Source organism: Xyrauchen texanus, chromosome 34, assembly GCF_025860055.1.
Source record: "Xyrauchen texanus isolate HMW12.3.18 chromosome 34, RBS_HiC_50CHRs, whole genome shotgun sequence".
NCBI lineage: Eukaryota > Metazoa > Chordata > Actinopteri > Cypriniformes > Catostomidae > Xyrauchen > Xyrauchen texanus.
Window position 1 is genome coordinate 5,944,529 of NC_068309.1, and position 18,482 is coordinate 5,963,010.

Below are 18,482 nucleotides of genomic sequence, written 5' to 3' on the forward strand. Positions count from 1 at the left end.
AAACTGCTCATTAAAATTAGCAGCAGGAATAACAAAACTGTTTTTATCATTTTATGATGTTTCATGAAATGAAACCAATTTAGAAATGAATAAATCTTACATAAACTCTTGAACTAGAAACTCTTTAAGAAATTAATTCACATTCACATTCAATCAGATGTTTTAAGAAAACTTCTATTAACTTAAAAAAAAAAACAGTCAATGTCATTTATATTTTATTTATATTTCAATATTCAGATGACTGTGAATTCCTATTAGGATCAAATAGTTCCCCTAATTGACTATAATTTAAACACAGTTGATTTAATGTTTGTAAATGTGCTGTAGTCCAGTGTTTCTCAGCTGCTTTCATTTCAGATCCCAGATTTTACGTTGGACATCAAATGGCAACCCAACAAAATTGTTCTCAGAAAGTTATTGATATTAGGCTACCTTGAAGTTATTTAACGATTATTAGGCTTGTCTTTATACTTTCAGGGTTTATTTTAATTGATTTTTTTATTATTTTCACAAATGCTTCATTTGAAAACTCTTAGTACAAAACTTCAACTGATCACACTTATAACAAAACCTGCACTTCTGCTTTCATTACTGCTGTACATGATTTCTTTCACATAATCATTGTTTCAAAACACAAGATTATTGTAAAATGTAACGAGAACATTTTTCGCGCGCTCAACAAATCACGTGACAAGATGCGCGGGTTGACGGTCTCAGACGCGGAAACAGCTGGATTCATCCTCCGCCATTTGAATTGAAGGTGAAAAGAGGACTTAAAAAGCGCACTGGGAATTGGGCATTCCAAATTGTTTGAAAAAGGGTAAAAAAAAATATGTAACTGGTGTCCATTTATCCTTGAAACCACAAAAAAATATAAAAATATGACCAGACTTCATTAAATACACCTTGATATGCAAAGAGGATAAACACAACATGGTTTGTTCCAAAAATCTGTTTTGTGGAGTGAATTTCCCTGTTTGCGGCCAAACATGAGCATTAATTTACGTTTCCTTATTTTTATTTTTATTTATTAATGTATTTATTTTGTATTATTGCTTTGGCACTATTTTCACAAGAAAGTGGCAATTTTTCAAAACTCTTAGTACTAATCCAACAACAGATCATCAAAAATGCACTTTTCAACATATTTGATATTGATAATACAAAACAGAAAATAAAAAAGGAAGATTTTCACAACATGTAATACATTTTTTCATCTATATATTCTTTTCATTCACAGTAACTATCTTTCATAATGCTATTACCATCAAACCCTTCCATTGCATCTGTTCTTCTTCAGTTTAATACATTTGTTTTTCATTTAATCCACTGATCTTAATGGTTAATCATTTTACATTTACATTTTACATTTATGCATTTGGCAGACGCTTTTATCCAAAGCGACTTACAGTGCTCTTATTACAGGGACAATCCCCCCCGGAGCAACCTGGAGTTAAGTGCCTTGCTCAAGGGCTCAACAGTGGCATCTTGGTGGTGCTGGGGCTTGAACCCCCAACCTTCTGGTCAGTAACCCTGAGCCTCAACCACTGAGCCACCACTGCCCCCATCATCTTGATTCTCTGATCTGATTATTGTGGTGTTTATAAGGTATCAACTACAGTAATTACTGTAAGAGCTTTCAATCAGGATAAACCAAACACAATAATCCCAAATTATTCATTATTATTATTATTATGTATTTTGTCCATTTGGTTGGATAATGTAAGTGTAATGTCCAGTGTGTATATTACAGTAGAGTAACTTCTCTTGGATCTAAAACAGAATTTTCTTATTTTGCATCATGGAATTCCCTCCAGAACACATTTCATATAATTCACTTTGTTACCTTTGATAATAAAGAGTTTGACTGAAGAGAGCAATTACTTTGTATAAGATGGATTCTGTAATTGTAGTCCATTGTTTTCATGATTGTGTCCTATTTTTATCTTATGTCTGTTTTTGTTGTGTTGATCTTTTAACTTTTTACCTTGTTCGGTTGGTGTGATTTCTTGGTCAGGTCTCCCTCCAAAAAGAGATTTAATCTCAAGGGACTTCTTGGTTAAATAAAGGTTCATTAATAAATAATACATTTGAAACATGTATCTTGCATTGTTTGCTATTGTAATAATTAATTGTTAAAATACTAAATTAAATGAAGGTCATATTGTTGTGTTTTGGAGATCAAACCAAATGTTCTCGTTACATTTTACAATAATCTTGTGTTTTGAAACAATGATTATGTGAAAGAAATCATGTACAGCAGTAATGAAAGCAGAAGTGCAGGTTTTGTTATAAGTGTGATCAGTTGAAGTTTTGTACTAAGAGTTTTCAAATGAAGCATTTGTGAAAATAATAACAAAGCAATTAAAATAAACGGCGTTTTTATCAAAGAAACTGTGTGTGCATTGCTGTTATTTTCTTTTAATAGTGATTTGTTTTATTTGTTTTTATCATTAAAGGCAATGGCTAATTTGTACTCTATTTGTAATAACAATTATATATTTAACAACATAAGCATTTCTTTGGGAGAACACGAAACAACTCAGTTAACCTACTTGGGGGAGGTTGTAGCTTGGGTGGTAGAGCGGGTCGGCTGCCAATCACAGGGTTGGTGGTTTGATTCCTGGCCCACATGACTCCACATGCCGAAGTGTCCTTGGGCAAGACACTGAACCCCAAGTTGCTCCCAATGGCAGGCTAGCACCTTGCATGGCAGCTAGTGGTGTGTGAGAATGGGACACAGTAAAGTGCTTTGGTAACCTCTAAAAAGCACTATGTAAGTGCAGACCATTTACTAACCCACCTAGCTAGAACTTTATATCATTGCTGGTTAGTGTATGTATACACACAACAAGAACAATTTGTTTAAATCTAAATCAGTTTCCTTTTAGTGACAAAATGTGTTCATATAAACATTCTTTGTTTTTTATCGTTAAAACTAGAACTACCGGAATTGTGGATCCACTAGAATGGCCACAGCAGTCATTTTGACCACTAGATTCCAAACTCTATAATCTCAGTCTCGATTGAAAAAATACCCAATTGAAAGACTTCATTGGAGTGGTGGTGGCATAATGGGCTAAAGAACATAACTGTTAATCAGAAGCTCCCTGGTTCGATCCCCACAGCATTGTGTTCTTGAGCAAGGCACTTAACTCCAGGTTGCTCCGGGGGGGATTGTCCCTGTAATAAGTGCACTGTAAGTTGCTTTGGATAGAAGCATCTGCCAAATGCATAAATGTAAATGTAAGTGCAATTTGTTGATGCATGTAGCATATTAGTGCAGGTATTCATTTAAGATGTTGATTTAGTAATTAAGTAGAAGGGCTAAAGTAGATCATAGAAACCATTGCCGTCAATGGTCTCTACGATCAACTTAAGCTTGTGATGCTTTTGGGTGACCAGTATAGGCTAACAAGCTATTTTCAACGTACTGTAGATCATTTGATGTAACACAGTTCTTCGTTTAAATGAGAGAAAATGAGGCAAACCTTCTCTGCAGTCTTAACGATCTTCATCTGTTCACATTTGAGCACAGCAGTAAACCAGAGTCACTCTGGAGTGACGTCAACTCACCACTTTGATTGGCTAGATTTGAGCTGTCAGTCTAGAACTAGTGGACCAATGGGGATGCTAAACCCCGCCCTGTTAGGCATGAAACTCTACCTGCAAAATTTGGAAGCGCAAGTAAAGAAATTGGAAATGTGAGCAAAGAAAAACACAGCAAGTGTGCAAAAAATGTAAATAAGAGCAAAAAATGTCAGATGACTGTTTATTATTTTTTGATCTGCGAGCGCAATACATTGGGTGGGAAATTTACTCCATAGTATGACGTTAGCCAATCACAACAGTGGGAGTTTACATTGAAGTCTTAAAGGGCCACACCGAGCATTTCAGACAGGAACAGTGTGGAACTTTATTACATATGACTCAATTATGACTGTTTGTTGCAAAAAACCTTACTAACATTATAAGTGGACCCCATAGAAGATAATAAAATGATAAAATAAAAATAGTATGACCCCTTTAAGAGCAAATAAACCAAGGTCATTTTAAAAACAGTCTAAAAGCTACCCATTTATGCTATTAAAGCAGTACCCACTTCCCTCATTAACAATGGAGACCAGCATTTCCATTGTGCTCAAACAGCGCTAACAACCTTGTCCATGTGCTACAACACTGGTTGCCCATCTTTTTTCCCTCTCGCTTAAATACAACATTTTCCCACCATTTCCAATTGTTTTATACCATTTTGTTAAAATCAAATTAACCCTTGCTTTCCCGTTCTTAAATACAATATTATTGTATAAATACATCAGAACATGAGATTGAGTTGAAACATTTGCACAATAAAACACCAATATATATTGTAAAGTGGAGTAAAACAAGAAATTAGTCATTTGAACATATTAAAATCCTGTGACGGAAACTGACTCACAATGAGTAAACATTATTTTATATTGTTACTCATAAAAATATCAAAAGTATACGCCTAAGTTGACAAATTTTGTGATAAAACTATTGTCCCTATATTTACCAAAATCACTGTAACCACTCTGATTTTACCCCAGATGTGAGTTAAAAGGCTTCTTTGCCATTTTCATGACAAATTTTAATCTAAACAACCGTTCATTATAATGACTTTTTACACAAATGATGTTACTTCATTAATATTCAATAAAAAAATGTTTTTATTTTAATCTTCATACACTTTGTGAAACTCAGTTAAACAGGGTGTAGGAGAACAGTGGCAACAAGAGAAGCATGAAGCTCTGGGTGAAGCTCTTTGCACTGTTACACAGGTTCCCCTGACAGCATGTGACATTCACAAGATTTTGAATCGATGTTGCGGTTTCACAGACAGATTTAGAGACACATCCTTTTACAGTAGCTGACACGTCGCCAAAAGACCCTGATAAAAGAGAGTAAAAAGAAGTTTAGTCATAAATAAATGACAAGCAAAGGCAGAGCTTTCCTCTGTGAACCCTAAACTGTATTTAAGACAGATGTTTGCATCATAATGTGTTCAGGATAATATATGGCCCACCAATGATGGAAAGACCAAATAATTACTTTAACTTTCTTCTTCAGTTACCAGATTCTTACCTGACGCTTTAACGCAGTAGTCTTCATTTCCTGAACATTTCAGCACGTTTGAGCAGTTTGGTTCATTGCAAGAGTAACACTGGTTCCCATTGGGGGTAGAGCTGGGATCTACAGAAGAAACAAGGGTAATTTTATAACGCTATATCGTGAAAAAAGTTTATGCTTAAAATTTTAAATTCTCCATATAAATAAGTCAAGCATATGAAGTCTCATTTGAAAACTTTAAATCTGAACTTTTCAGAGAAAAACATTACTTCTGCATTTATCTTAATTAAAATAACAAAAAAGGCTTCAAAACAATTGCTTTGAAAATTAGCGCCCTCTAGATGTTTTTATATGAAAATAAATGTTCTTCACATGACGCTGACTACCACCCCTAGAGTCGCAAGTTCTAATCCAGGGCGTGCTGAGTGACTCCAGCCAGGACTCCTAAGAAACCAAATTGGCCCGGGGCTATGTCTCCGAGGTAACTCGCTCAACAAGCCATGTGAAAAGATGCGCAGTTTGATGTCTCAGATGCGGAGGCAACTGACATTCGTCCTCTGCCACCCGGATTGAGGCAAGTCACTATGCCACCACAAGGACTTAGAGGGCATTGGAATTGGGCATTACAAATTGGGGAGAAAAGGGGAGGAAAAAACTCTCAGGAATGTGACTGTACAGATCATTTTGTTGACCTAATACCACAGTTCAAAAGATTTTCAATAGAATCACAAAGTGAAATATGATTTCTGTAAGTCATCAAATATAAACGTCTCTTTATGCTCCCATTACTGCTGCTGTAAACACCAAATAGACAAAAACATTATATCTGCTTTTACCATTAGAAAGTTCTCTAAAAATATTAATATATAAATATTAGTTTTTTACTTGTCTGTGATCTTGATCGGCTGAATAATCCAATGATACATCTTAGAGGTCCAGAAGGAAAAGCATGTAAAACAAAACATCAAAAAATATGTGTGGCAGGGCAGAGGGCGGGGCGGGGCCGGGTCGTGATCCTACACACCCGGTCCTGTATTAGGCTAATCAAGCCTCCGCCCTGCCACAATATGTTTTCGACTATTGATGATAAAATGTTTTATATCATCACAAAGTGGAGAATCTCAGCTTTCTAATGACACCTACATTGAGCTTCAGAGGCCGAGATATTCAATGAAACAACAAGGGTGGTGCTTGAACTGAACATTAGACTGAATATCTATGGACGAGCACATATGTGAGGGCTAAAATGGGTTTTACACCAACATTTCAGATCTGTATATTGTGATTTAATATTTTTTCTAGTGCTTTCTGCCACCTAGTGGAATAAAATGAGACTTTTCACAGTGAGGTAGAAGAAACAGAACCAGAATTACATTACAAATTTAGGACAAAAATAAATAAATTAATAAATAAATAAAATATTCTGTTTATCATAAGATTATAAAAATTCAATTCTTTGAAAGACTTATGAGTCTTTTTTTTATTTGGGCAGTTCTCTGAAAAATTTAATTTTTTGCTATTAGTCCACAGTATGTGTAAATGGTGAGCTTTTAAATTTGAGTGTGAAAAATTGTGAAAAATGCAGAGTTTAAGGGGTTAACACATCAGCTACACAATGATTAAATGAAAATTGTCTGAATTTTTTACATTGATAAAATAAATATTTATTTTCTTGTGTAAAAATGTATTAGAAGCATATGCATGAATTATTTAAAAACATCTGACACATATTTAACATTTACTATATACCTTTTCCTTCATCTGTGCACCACACACACACACACACACACAAAATGTTGTCTTTGTAATCTTTCATCAAAATGTACTAACATGCTCCACCTATGAAACAACTTTATCTTTTCAGCTGACATCAACAAGCTCTCTTCATTTTCAAAGCCTCCCCTTTAAATGCAATATAGAAAATAAAAATCATATAGAGATGACTTTTTATGGTCCAATTAATTCTCAATGAATGAAATGAAGTCCCAAACTAAATGTTTCTCTTGTTGAGCATATTTCATGTTAGCTTTTAAGGAGATCATTATATGGAAAGTAAAGGACAGTACCTGGAGCATCTTTGTTATTACAGTTGTCAGTGCTGCAGCATATAGAAGAAATCTTAGTGTTGCCGAGGTTCATGAACCCAGTTTGACAATCCTTTGGCTGAGCACAAGTCTTTATTTTCATGTCCACAGTAATGTTGCCTGAAAACAATGATAAAAATGAATCATACAGGAATAACAATACTTAATGCAATAAGGTCAGTCATAAATTAACACAGTGATATCTTCTTGGAAATGTTGCCATGTAGGTCTGGGTAAATATTAGTCATATAATAACTTAATAAATTAATGAAAATATGTGGTCAGAATACATTTAGACTAAACTGTACAAAGTGCAATTAATTAATTACTTGTAACATTTTAGTGTAAATTGCTTCACACTGTATTTCACTCTGATCTCACTGGTGACAGTTGGTTGAAAGTTCTTCAGCTAAACTTGGTCTGTGCTTCCCAAAATTCTAAATTCTAACCACTTAAGAAATTCCGCTTCCAGTGGCTGAAGCAGAAACTGTTTTTGTACATCTGGGCACATAAGCTCCAGTTTCCAGGTGAAATATCCACTGGGTGGTGCCAAAAGTGAGTTTTTTTTTGTTGTTGTAAATTATGTAATACAGTCAACAAAATGTCTAGGTTATGGATGTAACCTCAGTTCCCTGATGGAGGGAACGAGACGTTGTGTCGGAGAAGCGACACTAGGGGTCTCTCGAGTGCTGAATATGCCTCTGATCTATGAAAAAAATCCAATGAGAAGTTGGCAGCTAGTATTTGCATACTCCCGCATATTCACATACGTGTATAAAGGCAAGGAAATACTATGAGTTCATTCAGGATTTTTCTGAGGAGCCAGAAATGGTCCGGCCACTACAGTGGCTCGGCTCAGCGACGTGGCCGGGAGGACACAACGTCTTGTTCCCTCCATCAGGGAACAGAGGTTATATCCGTAACCTAGACATTCCCCGTCTGTTGCTCTCTCGACGTTGTGTCGGAGAAGCGACACTAGGGGTCCCACTTAAATCACGCCATGCGCTGAGCAGTGTACGTTTTCTGCTGACACAGGAGCGGGCAGGTATTTTATGTGCCAAGGCGACAAGCTGTGTCAGACTGCATGTACCCTTCCCCGATACCCCCAAAAAACAGGCCACGCTTGGCTGGGCCTCTTTTCTCTCTATGTTTCTCGCATAGAGCAATAAACGGCCGGGGCCCTTATATGCATCAAGGGAAGGGGGTCTTACCCAGTTTCCTATTCTTTCAGGGGGAAAAGACCCTGCGGAGACCACACCTTCCCGGAAGGGGAGGTAAGAGTGGTAAATACGTCACATTGGTTTTTAGGCAACATGTGGAAAGTGGCGCGGTGGTAGATCCAGCCTCAAGGAGAGGGGAGTTGCTACAACACGGCGACCGGAGGGCAGCCGGGGACTGCCTAAGGAAATGCGGGTCCACTTTTGTAAGGGGACCGTACCGCGGAAAATACACACAGGGGGAGTCCGCGTAGGAGTCCTTAACCTGTGGAGCACCTATTCCAGTACAGGGTAGATTAAGTACCCGCAGTGGATTGAGTCAGCAAGTTCCTCCGCTGAACTGCAGACCCACAAGGGCTAGGGGGGAATCATCCAGGGATCCAAGGAGTGGGATCTCCTGGGAGAAAAAACGCATAATTTTACCTCAACCGAGGGAAAGGGCGCTATATGCAAGCTATTCACCCGGCCAGCCCATCAGCTTGTTACCGAGTTCTACTGACTCAACCCTGAGACTCTAAAATCTCGCAAAGTTATTGGGTGTTGCCCCACCGCTGCTCTACATATGTCTGCCAGAGAGGTCCCCCTGGCCAGTGCCCATGAGGACGCAACACTCCTTGTTGAGTGAGCTCGGACCCGCAAAGGGGGAGGGGGGGGGGCATGGCCTGTGTGTCCAATGAAATTGCGTCCACTACCCAGTGGGAAAGCCTCTGTTTGGAGACAGCGTTCCCTTTCCACTGTCCCCCAAAGCAGACAAAGAGCTGCTCAGAACATCTAAAGCTCTGCGTGCGGTCCAGGTAGGTACGCAAAGCACGTACCGGACACAGCAACGAAGGGGCTGGGTCTGCCTCCTCCCGGGGCAGCGATTGCAGGTTCACTACCTGGTCTCTAAAGGGAGTGGTAGGAACCTTGGTCACGTAACCCGTTCGCGGTATTAGGAAAACGTACATGTCTGCGTGACCGAACTCCAGGCAAGTGTCGCTGGCAGAGAACGCTTGCAGGTCCCCGACCCTCTTGATGGAGGCAAGCGCGATCAGCAGGGAAGTCTTAAGAGAGAGGGCCCTGAGTCCAACTGATTCTAGCGGCTCGAAGGGAGGTCTCTGGAGGCCCGTGAGGACTACCGAGAGGTCCCATGAGGGGAACAGGCTTGGCCTGGAGGGATTTAACCTCCGGGCACCTCTTAGGAACCTGATGATTAAGTCGTGCTTACCCAAGGACTTGCCGTATACTGCGTCGTGGTGGGCCGCGATAGCAGCAACATACACCTTTAGGGTGGAAGGGGACAGCCTCCCCTCCAGACTCTCTTGTAGGAATAAGAGCACTGACCTAACTGCACACCTCTGTGGGTCTTCGGCTCAGGAAGAACACCAATTTGCGAACAAGCACCACTTCAGGGCGTAGAGATGGGTTGATCATGTAAACGACGGTAGGTGGTAGACCGGCTAGATCTTCTGCATCCCGTCCAGGGGCCAGACGTGGAGGTTCCTGCCCCTGAGAAAGAAGGTCCTTCCTCAGGGGAATTTGCCAGGTAGGGGCTGTCATGAGGAGTATCAGCTCCGAGAACCAGACCCAGGTGGGCCAATAGGGAGCCACTAGTGTGACTTGTTCCTCGTCCTCCCCGACCTTGCACAGCACCTGTGCAAAAAGGCTCACTGGGGGAAATGCATATTTGCGCAGCCCCTCGGGCCAGCTGTATGCCAGTGCGTCTGCCCAGAGGGAAGCCTCTGTTCAGGCATACCAGAGCGGGCAGTGGGAGGTCTCTCGGGAGGCAAACAGATCTACCTGGGCCTCGCCGAATCGTTCCCAAATCAGCTGGACCGACTGGGGGTGAAGCTGGGCAAGCATTGTCGTGACAGCACGTCCGCCATCACATTAAGTTTGCCGGGATGTGAGTGGTACGCAGCGACCTGAGCTGGCTCCAAAGGAGGAGACGACAGGCGAGTCGCGACATGTGGCGGGAGCGTACGCCGCCTTGGCGATTTATGTACGCTACCGTGGAGGTGCTTTCTGACCTGACGAGGACATGTTTGTCCCGAACTAATGGGAGGAACTTCCGCAGGGCAAAGAAAACAGTCAGCAACTCTTGGCAATGTATATACCAGCGCAGTGGGGCCCCTCTCCAATGGCATGCAGCTGCGTGCCCGTTGCACACTGCGCCACAACCCAGTCTGGAGGCGTCGGTCGTGACCAGGACGTGTCGGGACACCTGCTGCAAGGGCACACCTGCCCGTAGAAAGCGGAGGTCTGTCCAGGGTTTGAATGTCTGGCAGCAGGCGGGGTTGATCGTCACACGGTGCGTGCCATGGCGCCATGCTCGTCTCGGGACTCGAGTCTGAAGCCAGTGCTGAAGCGGTCTCATATGCATCAACCCCAGCGGCGCGACCGCCGCGTAAGATACTATATGCCCCAGGAGCCTCTGGAAGAGTTTTAAAGGAACCGTTGTGCCTGGCCTGAACTTGGCGAGGCATTTCAGCACCGACTGCGCACGCTCGTTGGTGAGGCGTGCTGACATTGAGACTGAGTCTAACTCCATACTGAGGAAAGAGATGCTCTGAGCCGGGGTGAGCTTGCTCTATTCTCGGTTGACCTGAAGCCCCAAGCGGCTGAGGTGCCTGAGCACCTGGTCTCTGTGAGCGCATAGTAACTATCGGGAGTGGGCCAGTATGAGCCAGTCATCGAGGTAATTGAGTATGTGGATGCCGGCTTCTCGGAGGGGGGCAAGAGCTGCCTCTGCGACTTTCTTGAAGACGCGAGGGGACAGAGACATGCTGAAGGGGAGGACTTTGTACTGGTATGCCTGGCCATCGAACGCAAACCGTAGAAAGGGTTGGTGTCAAAGCAAAATTGAGATGTGGAAGTACACGTCCTTCGGGTCTACCGCTGTGAACAATCTAGATGCCGGACGCAAGTTAAGATGTGCTATTGCTTTGAGTAAAAAAAAAAATAGCAATTTCCGCGCACAGGGATTTGTCATGTTCGCCGTGTACTACAGTAAAGCGGATGCCCGCAAAGGGGGGGCGGGGGCCTGGCAAACTGAATTGCGTAACCGAGTCGGATGGTCCGGGCCAGCCAGCGTGATGGGTTGGGAAGTGAAAGCCACCCATCCAATCTCCGTGCTAGAGGCACCAAAGGGACTAGTATTTTTGATGTACCCGGCGGGGATTCGCAGTGGGGCGGAGCAGGTAGTACGGCGTTGGGAGGCAAGGGTGCGTCCCGAGGCTCTAGTGCTGAGAAAAGACTCAAAGCACTTACCTTGCTCCGCACACCCGGCAGGGGGCGGGTTGGCGACTGAGGAACGGTCGGGGAACAGTCGTGTGGCTGAAGGCGGGGGGTCCGCGTCCAGCATGCCGGGACTGTTGAGATCTGGTGGCAGAGTGCCGTGAGAACAGCATTTGCGGGCCAGGTGACCCAGAGACAAAGGAAATGTATCTTTTATTGAGAATTTGGGTACCGCAGCCCCGTCTAAGGGGAGCAGCAAATGAAATGAATTCAACAAAAGATTCTCCTCCCGGCCCTCCACCGGGGGACAAAGTGGTCTCACCATCTCTGGAGCTAACATCTCGGGCTCTGGGTCGAACATCTCAGGAGCGCCTGGGAGCCTTCCGGGTTCTCGAGGGGGTCCGTGAGACAGGGGGGGCGGCTTCCTGCGGGGCGCTTGATGCGTGGGCTAAGAGCTGGGCCCAGGTTGAGGCTGAGCAGCCTGGTGTCTCTTCACAGGGGGACACCCTCGGCGAGCAGACGGGGCATGGCCCATGGCGGCAGACTGGCGGCGGGGCAGGACATGAGAGATGGCCTCCGTCTGTTTCTTCACCGCAGAGAACTGCTGGGTGAAGTCCTCGACGGTGTCGCTGAAGAGGCCGAACTAGGAGACTGGGGCGTCGAGAAAGCGAATCTTGTCAGTCTCATGCATCTCGACCAAGTTCAGCCACAGATGACGTTCCTGGACCACGAGCATGGCGTAGTTCCTGCAGCACATCGGGATCAGGGCTACCCACGTGCAGCTCTTTGAGTGCCTTGGCCTGGTGGACTTGCAGGAGGGCCATGGCGTGCAGGGCGGAAGCGGCATGTCCGGCGGCACTGTAGGCCTTCGTGGTCAGCGTGGATGTTGTCCTACAGGCCTTGGAAGGGTGCACAGGTGACCCCGCCAGGTGGTAGGGTTTCCGGCAACAACCCTATCCACCGGGGGAAATCGCAATGTACCTGTGGGCCGCTCCGCCGTGGAGGGTAGCGAGAGCGGATGAGCGAGTGGCTTTGTGACGAGCTCTCCACAATGATGTCAGCTCATCATGCACCTCCGTGAACAACCGCGATGGCTGTGGGTAGGACGGCGGTTTCCAGTCCAAGCCCACACTAGCGGCGGCCTGGGGAAGCATATCGGTCATCTGAGCGTCAGCCTCAGCGTGCTGGCCCGAAGGCGACAACCCAGGGGAGTCATCCACGTTAGATACTGCGCTCTCCGATGCAACGGCGAGCTCATCCACCTCAAGCTCCAGAGGATAGGCAGGCTGGCTGTGAGGCGAGCCGCTGTTGCCTCGAGCACGGACGGAAGTCAACGAGCGTGCCGGTTGGCGGGTGGTCCGAGGGGTGGTACCCGATGGAGCGCCACCCGCACCATCCTCAATCCCGTGGGAAGGAGCAATGCAGGGGGCGGCTGGAGTGGCTTGCTTTCTATTGAAAGCGAGCCGTGACCGCAACGTTGCCATGGTCATGCCCTCGCAGTGAAAGCATGAACTATCCACAAACGCAGCCTCGGTGTGATCACTGCCCAGACACACGAGACAATGCCTGTGGCCGTCTGAAGCGGAGAGCACTCTACAGCATCCAGGAACTACACAGGGGCAGAAAGGCATCTTTAAAAAGACACATCCTCAAAAGGACATTCAATGCCACTGTGTATTGCTCTTTTGGTGAAAATATACTCTTTTAGAGGAATCACTCTTTTAAATATTTCTCTTAGAGTTTGTTTCTGCGCTGCCGAAGCGCCCAGGGGCAAATTGCACTGCCGTGCAAAGGAGGAGAAATAGCCGCTGTAATGCGCCTTCAATCCAACAGCATGCAGAGCGTCAGAGGAATACGGGAACGGGTGTGACTTGTAGCAAACAGCATGCACAACCATCGGCTCCGAAGAAAATTTCTGAATGAACTCATAGTATTTCCTCGCCTTTATACCCGTATGTCCGGGGGCAGGGTATGCAAATACTAGCTGCCAACTTCTCATTGGCCTTTTTTCATAGATCAGAGGCATATTCTGCACTCAAGAGAGACCCCTGGTGTCACTTCTCTGACACAACATCGAGAGAGCGACAGACAGGGAAATACATATTTACTAACCTGACTCAAACCCCAGCCCTAAACCTAACGTCAGTGGAGTAAATGTTTTTTTTTTTTTTTTATCTCATATGGTAAATAAAAGCTGAGAATCATGCTTGTCATGCTTGAGATGCAAATATGATTTTTTTGGTTTCAATGTGGGACAAGAACCCTTTTGGTTTGGTCGCATCATGTTTACTTCCCATGTGATCATGTTGCAATAATCAGTGTTGGAATAATCAGTGTTTAGTGTACGTCTGTTAGCGTTTCTGTGACAGCTGAAGGGACATTTTGAATTTGAGTGGAAAACCAAAAACTAGGGATGTCATAAAAAAAATATATTGATTATTGACTGGCATGTTATTTTATCGATACATTTGAGGCATCGGTATATTAACATCAGCCATTATTTAAATTATAACCCTAATTTGTTTGCTTTCAATTCTCTGCCTGTTGCATTCCATTCAATGTAGTCTGATGTAATAGCTTTTGGAGACCACAAGGGGGCGACATAACATTTACTAAAGCTGGTAGTGGCATGAACATGCCATCACACACACATTACGAGCTGGTTTAAGTCCAAAGCTACAAAAGTTTTTGTAGTTCTTCAAGAATTAACAAAGAGATGTTGAGTTTGCAGGTTAGTGTACGAAACTGGTGTAACTGTGCAAACTGAACTATGTTAATTATGCAATTTCTCTGTATGTTGCATTGAATAGGTCTATCATTCAAGCTGTCAAACCACAAAAAGAAATACTTGTAACTGAAAACGTCTCGGGTTACATGTGTAACCCTTGTTCCCTGAAAAAAGCAGAACGAGATGCTGCGCTTTTGCTAAGCGTTATGGGGAACAATCCTAGTTGTGACCGAGCTGAAATAATGTGTGTAACACGTCAATGAACACTGACCAGAATTTATAGCCTTGGCTGATGTAATCATTAGATGCACCTGCGGCCAGGCTATAAATGGATAAGTCACCAGATGTCGTCAGATACTTCTTTTTGAAGAGCAGTTCTGGGACGTCCCAGTGCAGCAAAGAAGCGCAGCATCTCGTTCCGCTTTTTTCAGGGAACAAGGGTTACACATGTAACCCGAGACGTTCCCTTTACAAAAAGCCTCACTATGATGCTGCGCTTTTGCTAAGCGCTATGGTGAACGCAATACCCACGCCGCCGCACTGGGGGCTGGCCGGACCCCTACAGTTGTGCTGTGTACTCACGAAAATGCGAGAGGTCTCAGACATGATCTTGAGATGTCGACTCAAGGGCATAAGAGTAGCATAAACATCTAAACCATAACATTTTGATGAATGTGTGCGGAGAGGACCAGCCTGCCGCATCACAAACTTGTTCAGGCATGAGCCGAGATGTCGACTCAAAGACATAAGAGCCCGGAGTAGCAAAGCATCTAACCCATAAAGTTCGATGAATGTGTGCGAAGAGAACCCTATCGCAACACAAACTTGTCATAAAAACTGATGAATGTGTGCGGAGAGGACAACCTGCCGCATCACAAACTTGTTTAGGCATGGGCTGAGATGTCGACTCAAAGACATAAGAGCCCGGAGTGGCAGAACATCCAAACTATAAAAATCTAATGAATGTCTGTGGAGAGGACAACCTGCCGCATCACAAACTTGCTGCAGAGGGAGACCTCTAGCCAAGGTTTTAGAGAAGGAGAGCCCTCTGGTAGAGTGCGCCCTAAAACCTACTGGCGAAGCTTGACCGCGCACCTCGCAGGCCCGGGCAATAATGAGGATGCCTCTTTGAGGGCCCCCCACCCATCAAGCCGTGGCAAACCGCAGTGGCCACATAGAACCTGGCAGTGGCGAGGGAAGTGCCCGCTGACAGTTCTTTCTACAGAAAATCCAGAACTGAAGCAAACTGGCAGTTAGCTGGTTCTGTAATATGAACTTTAGTAGAAGGAAACGCATGCAAGCGCATTTGAGCCATGTATGCGTCACCACGATCGCCCCGAGGGGGGAGGGGGGGAGGGGGGGGGGGGACTCGGGGAGAAGTAGAGGAGACATTGCGCTATCAACAGAGGTGAAGAGGTCCTCTTCTGCCCTGAAAAATCTACCTAGATCAGTTCCAAGTGGAGGGAGCCCTAGCACTTGAAATGGTCTCGATAACCTCAATAGAAAACCCTGTGAACCTCATTTGGTACCCTTAGGGGCCAGACATGAAAGGTTTCACAATTCGGGCCAAGGATGAGAAGGTCCTCCCTGTTCAGAATCGCCCAAGGTGAGCTGTCGAGGAGAGGTATTGACTCCGAGAAACATATCCTGTTCGGCCAGCGCAGCACCATTAATAGGAGGCAAGACCCTTGCTGGTGAACATTGCCAAGACTCCCGGGAGCAGAGAAACCGGGGAAAGAAACGCATACAGACGCATTCTGGGTCATGTATGTGTCTTAACGCCCAGACCCAAGGGGCTGGGTGATTTCAGGGAGAAGTAGAGGAAACATTGCGCTATTCATAGAGGCGAAGAGGTCCTCTTCTGCCCTAAGATCTCACCCAAACTTGTTCCAAGTGGAAAAAGCCTGGCATTTAAAAAGGTCTCGATAACCTCAGGAGAAAGCCCCGTGTCCCTCAGTTGGTACCCTTAGGGGCCCAAACATGAAAGATTCCACAATTTGGGGCAGGGATGAAATATTGCCCTGTGCCTGAGATAGAAGATCCTTCCAGTTCGGAATCGCCCAAGGCGAGCCGTCGAGGGAAGATATTAGCTCTGAGAACCAAGCCCTGTTTGGCCAGCGTGGTGCTATCAGTAAGAGGCAAAAACCCTTGCTGGCGAACTCTGGGCAACTACTACCTTAGGGTGGAGTTCTTAACTCCCTCGTTGGTATTTTCTGTCTGGACAGTAAATCTGCTCCCACATACGGGCATCCAGGGATATAACTGACCTGAGTGACAGGAGCTTGCCCTGGGCCCTAAGGAGAATCCAATGCATCAGAAATACAGCTGACAAGAACGTGGGTCTCCTTGATGATTTATGCAAGAGGCTACTGCTGTATTGTCCACCCGCACCAAGACATGGCAGCCTCAGGAGGAGGGATTTCAGGGCCATAAATACAGCCGTCAACCCGAGACAGTGACTGTGACAACGAGCTGACGACCCTCTTATCCCCTTAAGCTGGACGACCACTTAAGGCCGCTACCCCGCCCATCAGGGAGGCATCTGTCGTTAGCAGCCTGCGACAACAAGACGCACCTACAGTGGGACCCAAGGCAGAAAACCGGGGTCTGAACCACATAGAAAGGGAACGAAGCCTGAGGCGCGTAACCCTTATTAGCCTAGGGGTTTTGGCCCTTGGAAGAAATCCCCTGGCTTTGGGCCACAACAAAAACGGTCTCATGAGCAGAAGGTCCAGAGGGATCACCGTGGACGCGGTCGCCCTTAGACCTGGAAATCGTTGATACTGATAACAGTACAACCTTGACCTAGCCTGACTTTGCTCAGGGTGATCTGAATGGACTCAATCCTAGCGGGAGACAGTTGTGCCCGCATTGTGATTGAACTCCATACGATGCCCCGATAGACAGTGTTCTGAGTGGGAGAGAGGACCCTTTTCTTGGCGTTGAGCCTCAACCCCAGAGAAACAGATGAGCTAAGACGATGTCCCTGTGCTGAACTGACAGTTCCTGGAACTGCGGTAGGATCAGCCAATCGTCCACATAATTCAGAATGCAGCTGCCCCGGAGTCGCAAGAAGCCAGCGCTACATCATGCATTGTGAATGTGCAGGTAAAAAGGGCTAGACCGAGCAAAAGAACCTGACACTGGAAGACTTCACCCCCGGACGCGAACCTCAGGAACTTTCCATGTTGGTCAGCCTGGTACGCCTGTCAAACAGCATAGTGTGCAGAGCAGCACCAGCCTGACCTGCTGCTTGATAAGCCCTTCCCACTAAAGTGGAGGTTGTCCTACAAGGCTTTGAGGGGAGAGAGGGCTTCTTAAGTGACGATGCCGAGCCCGGCGAGAGATAGCCCGCAAGCTTCTCTCCGACTGGCGGCATCACTGAATACCCCCGTGCCTCAGCACCCACGATAGTCGGATATAATGACGTCGAGGGTATGTGAACACGGGAATAAATAAATTTTTTTTTTTTTTTTTAGGGGTTCCTCCATGAGCGAAAAAGCTCTTCATGGAGGTTATCAAAGAAAGGAAGGGATTCATGAGGCGTTCCCTTTCTTAGACTGGAAGATAAAATCTATCCCCTAATTTGGAGGGTTTGGGGGTCTCTTTTCGCGTGGCCAGTCCAATCTGGCAACCGCACGAGTAACAACATCGAGCAATTCCTCCGTAGATTTTTTATCGCAGACGGAATGCTCGGAGGCAGGAAGAGAATCGCGATCCTCCTCAAGATCTGAAGAAGCGTCGGAACGCGCTTCGAGATCATGCGAAGGACCAGCTGGGTTTGGGGAGAGAGCGAGAGAAAGGGATCAACCCGTCTCTTGCTCAGTGGCGGTTCTGGGGGGGCAGGGGGGGCCAGTGCCCCCCTGTCAACAAGCTTGGCCCCCCCTCTGGCCCCCCTAAATTTGGAATGGTATCGCGCCAAACAATTTTGCGTGCAATGCGGTTTGCCCTGTGGGTGGCAGTAATGAAAATCCCCCCTAAATTTGGAATGGGATCACGCCAATCAATGTTGGGTGCAATGCACAGTTTGTCCTGTGGGTGGCAGTAATGAGAATAAAGTTATTTATTGTACCATAACTTTTATGTCGAGAGGAAACTCCTCAAAGCCAGACCGCATGCAGAGACCGCACACTTCAGAGAGGAGCT

The 18,482-nt window shown here is 45.2% G+C and overlaps 1 protein-coding gene across 1 annotated transcript in view; it reads right to left on the minus strand.

Annotated features, from left to right (window-relative positions):
- Positions 1-4,673: 4,673 nt before the first annotated feature.
- LOC127627438 (phospholipase A2 inhibitor and Ly6/PLAUR domain-containing protein-like) overlaps positions 4,674-18,482 on the minus strand; it is a 30,638-nt gene continuing 16,829 nt past the window's right edge. The window contains exons 3-5 of the mRNA XM_052103810.1: positions 7,158-7,295; positions 5,107-5,214; positions 4,674-4,912 (exon numbers count right to left, since the gene is read on the minus strand). Coding sequence (XP_051959770.1) covers positions 4,722-4,912; positions 5,107-5,214; positions 7,158-7,295 — 437 coding nt within the window. The 3' untranslated portion in view covers positions 4,674-4,721. The remainder of the gene's footprint in view (positions 4,913-5,106; positions 5,215-7,157; positions 7,296-18,482) is intronic.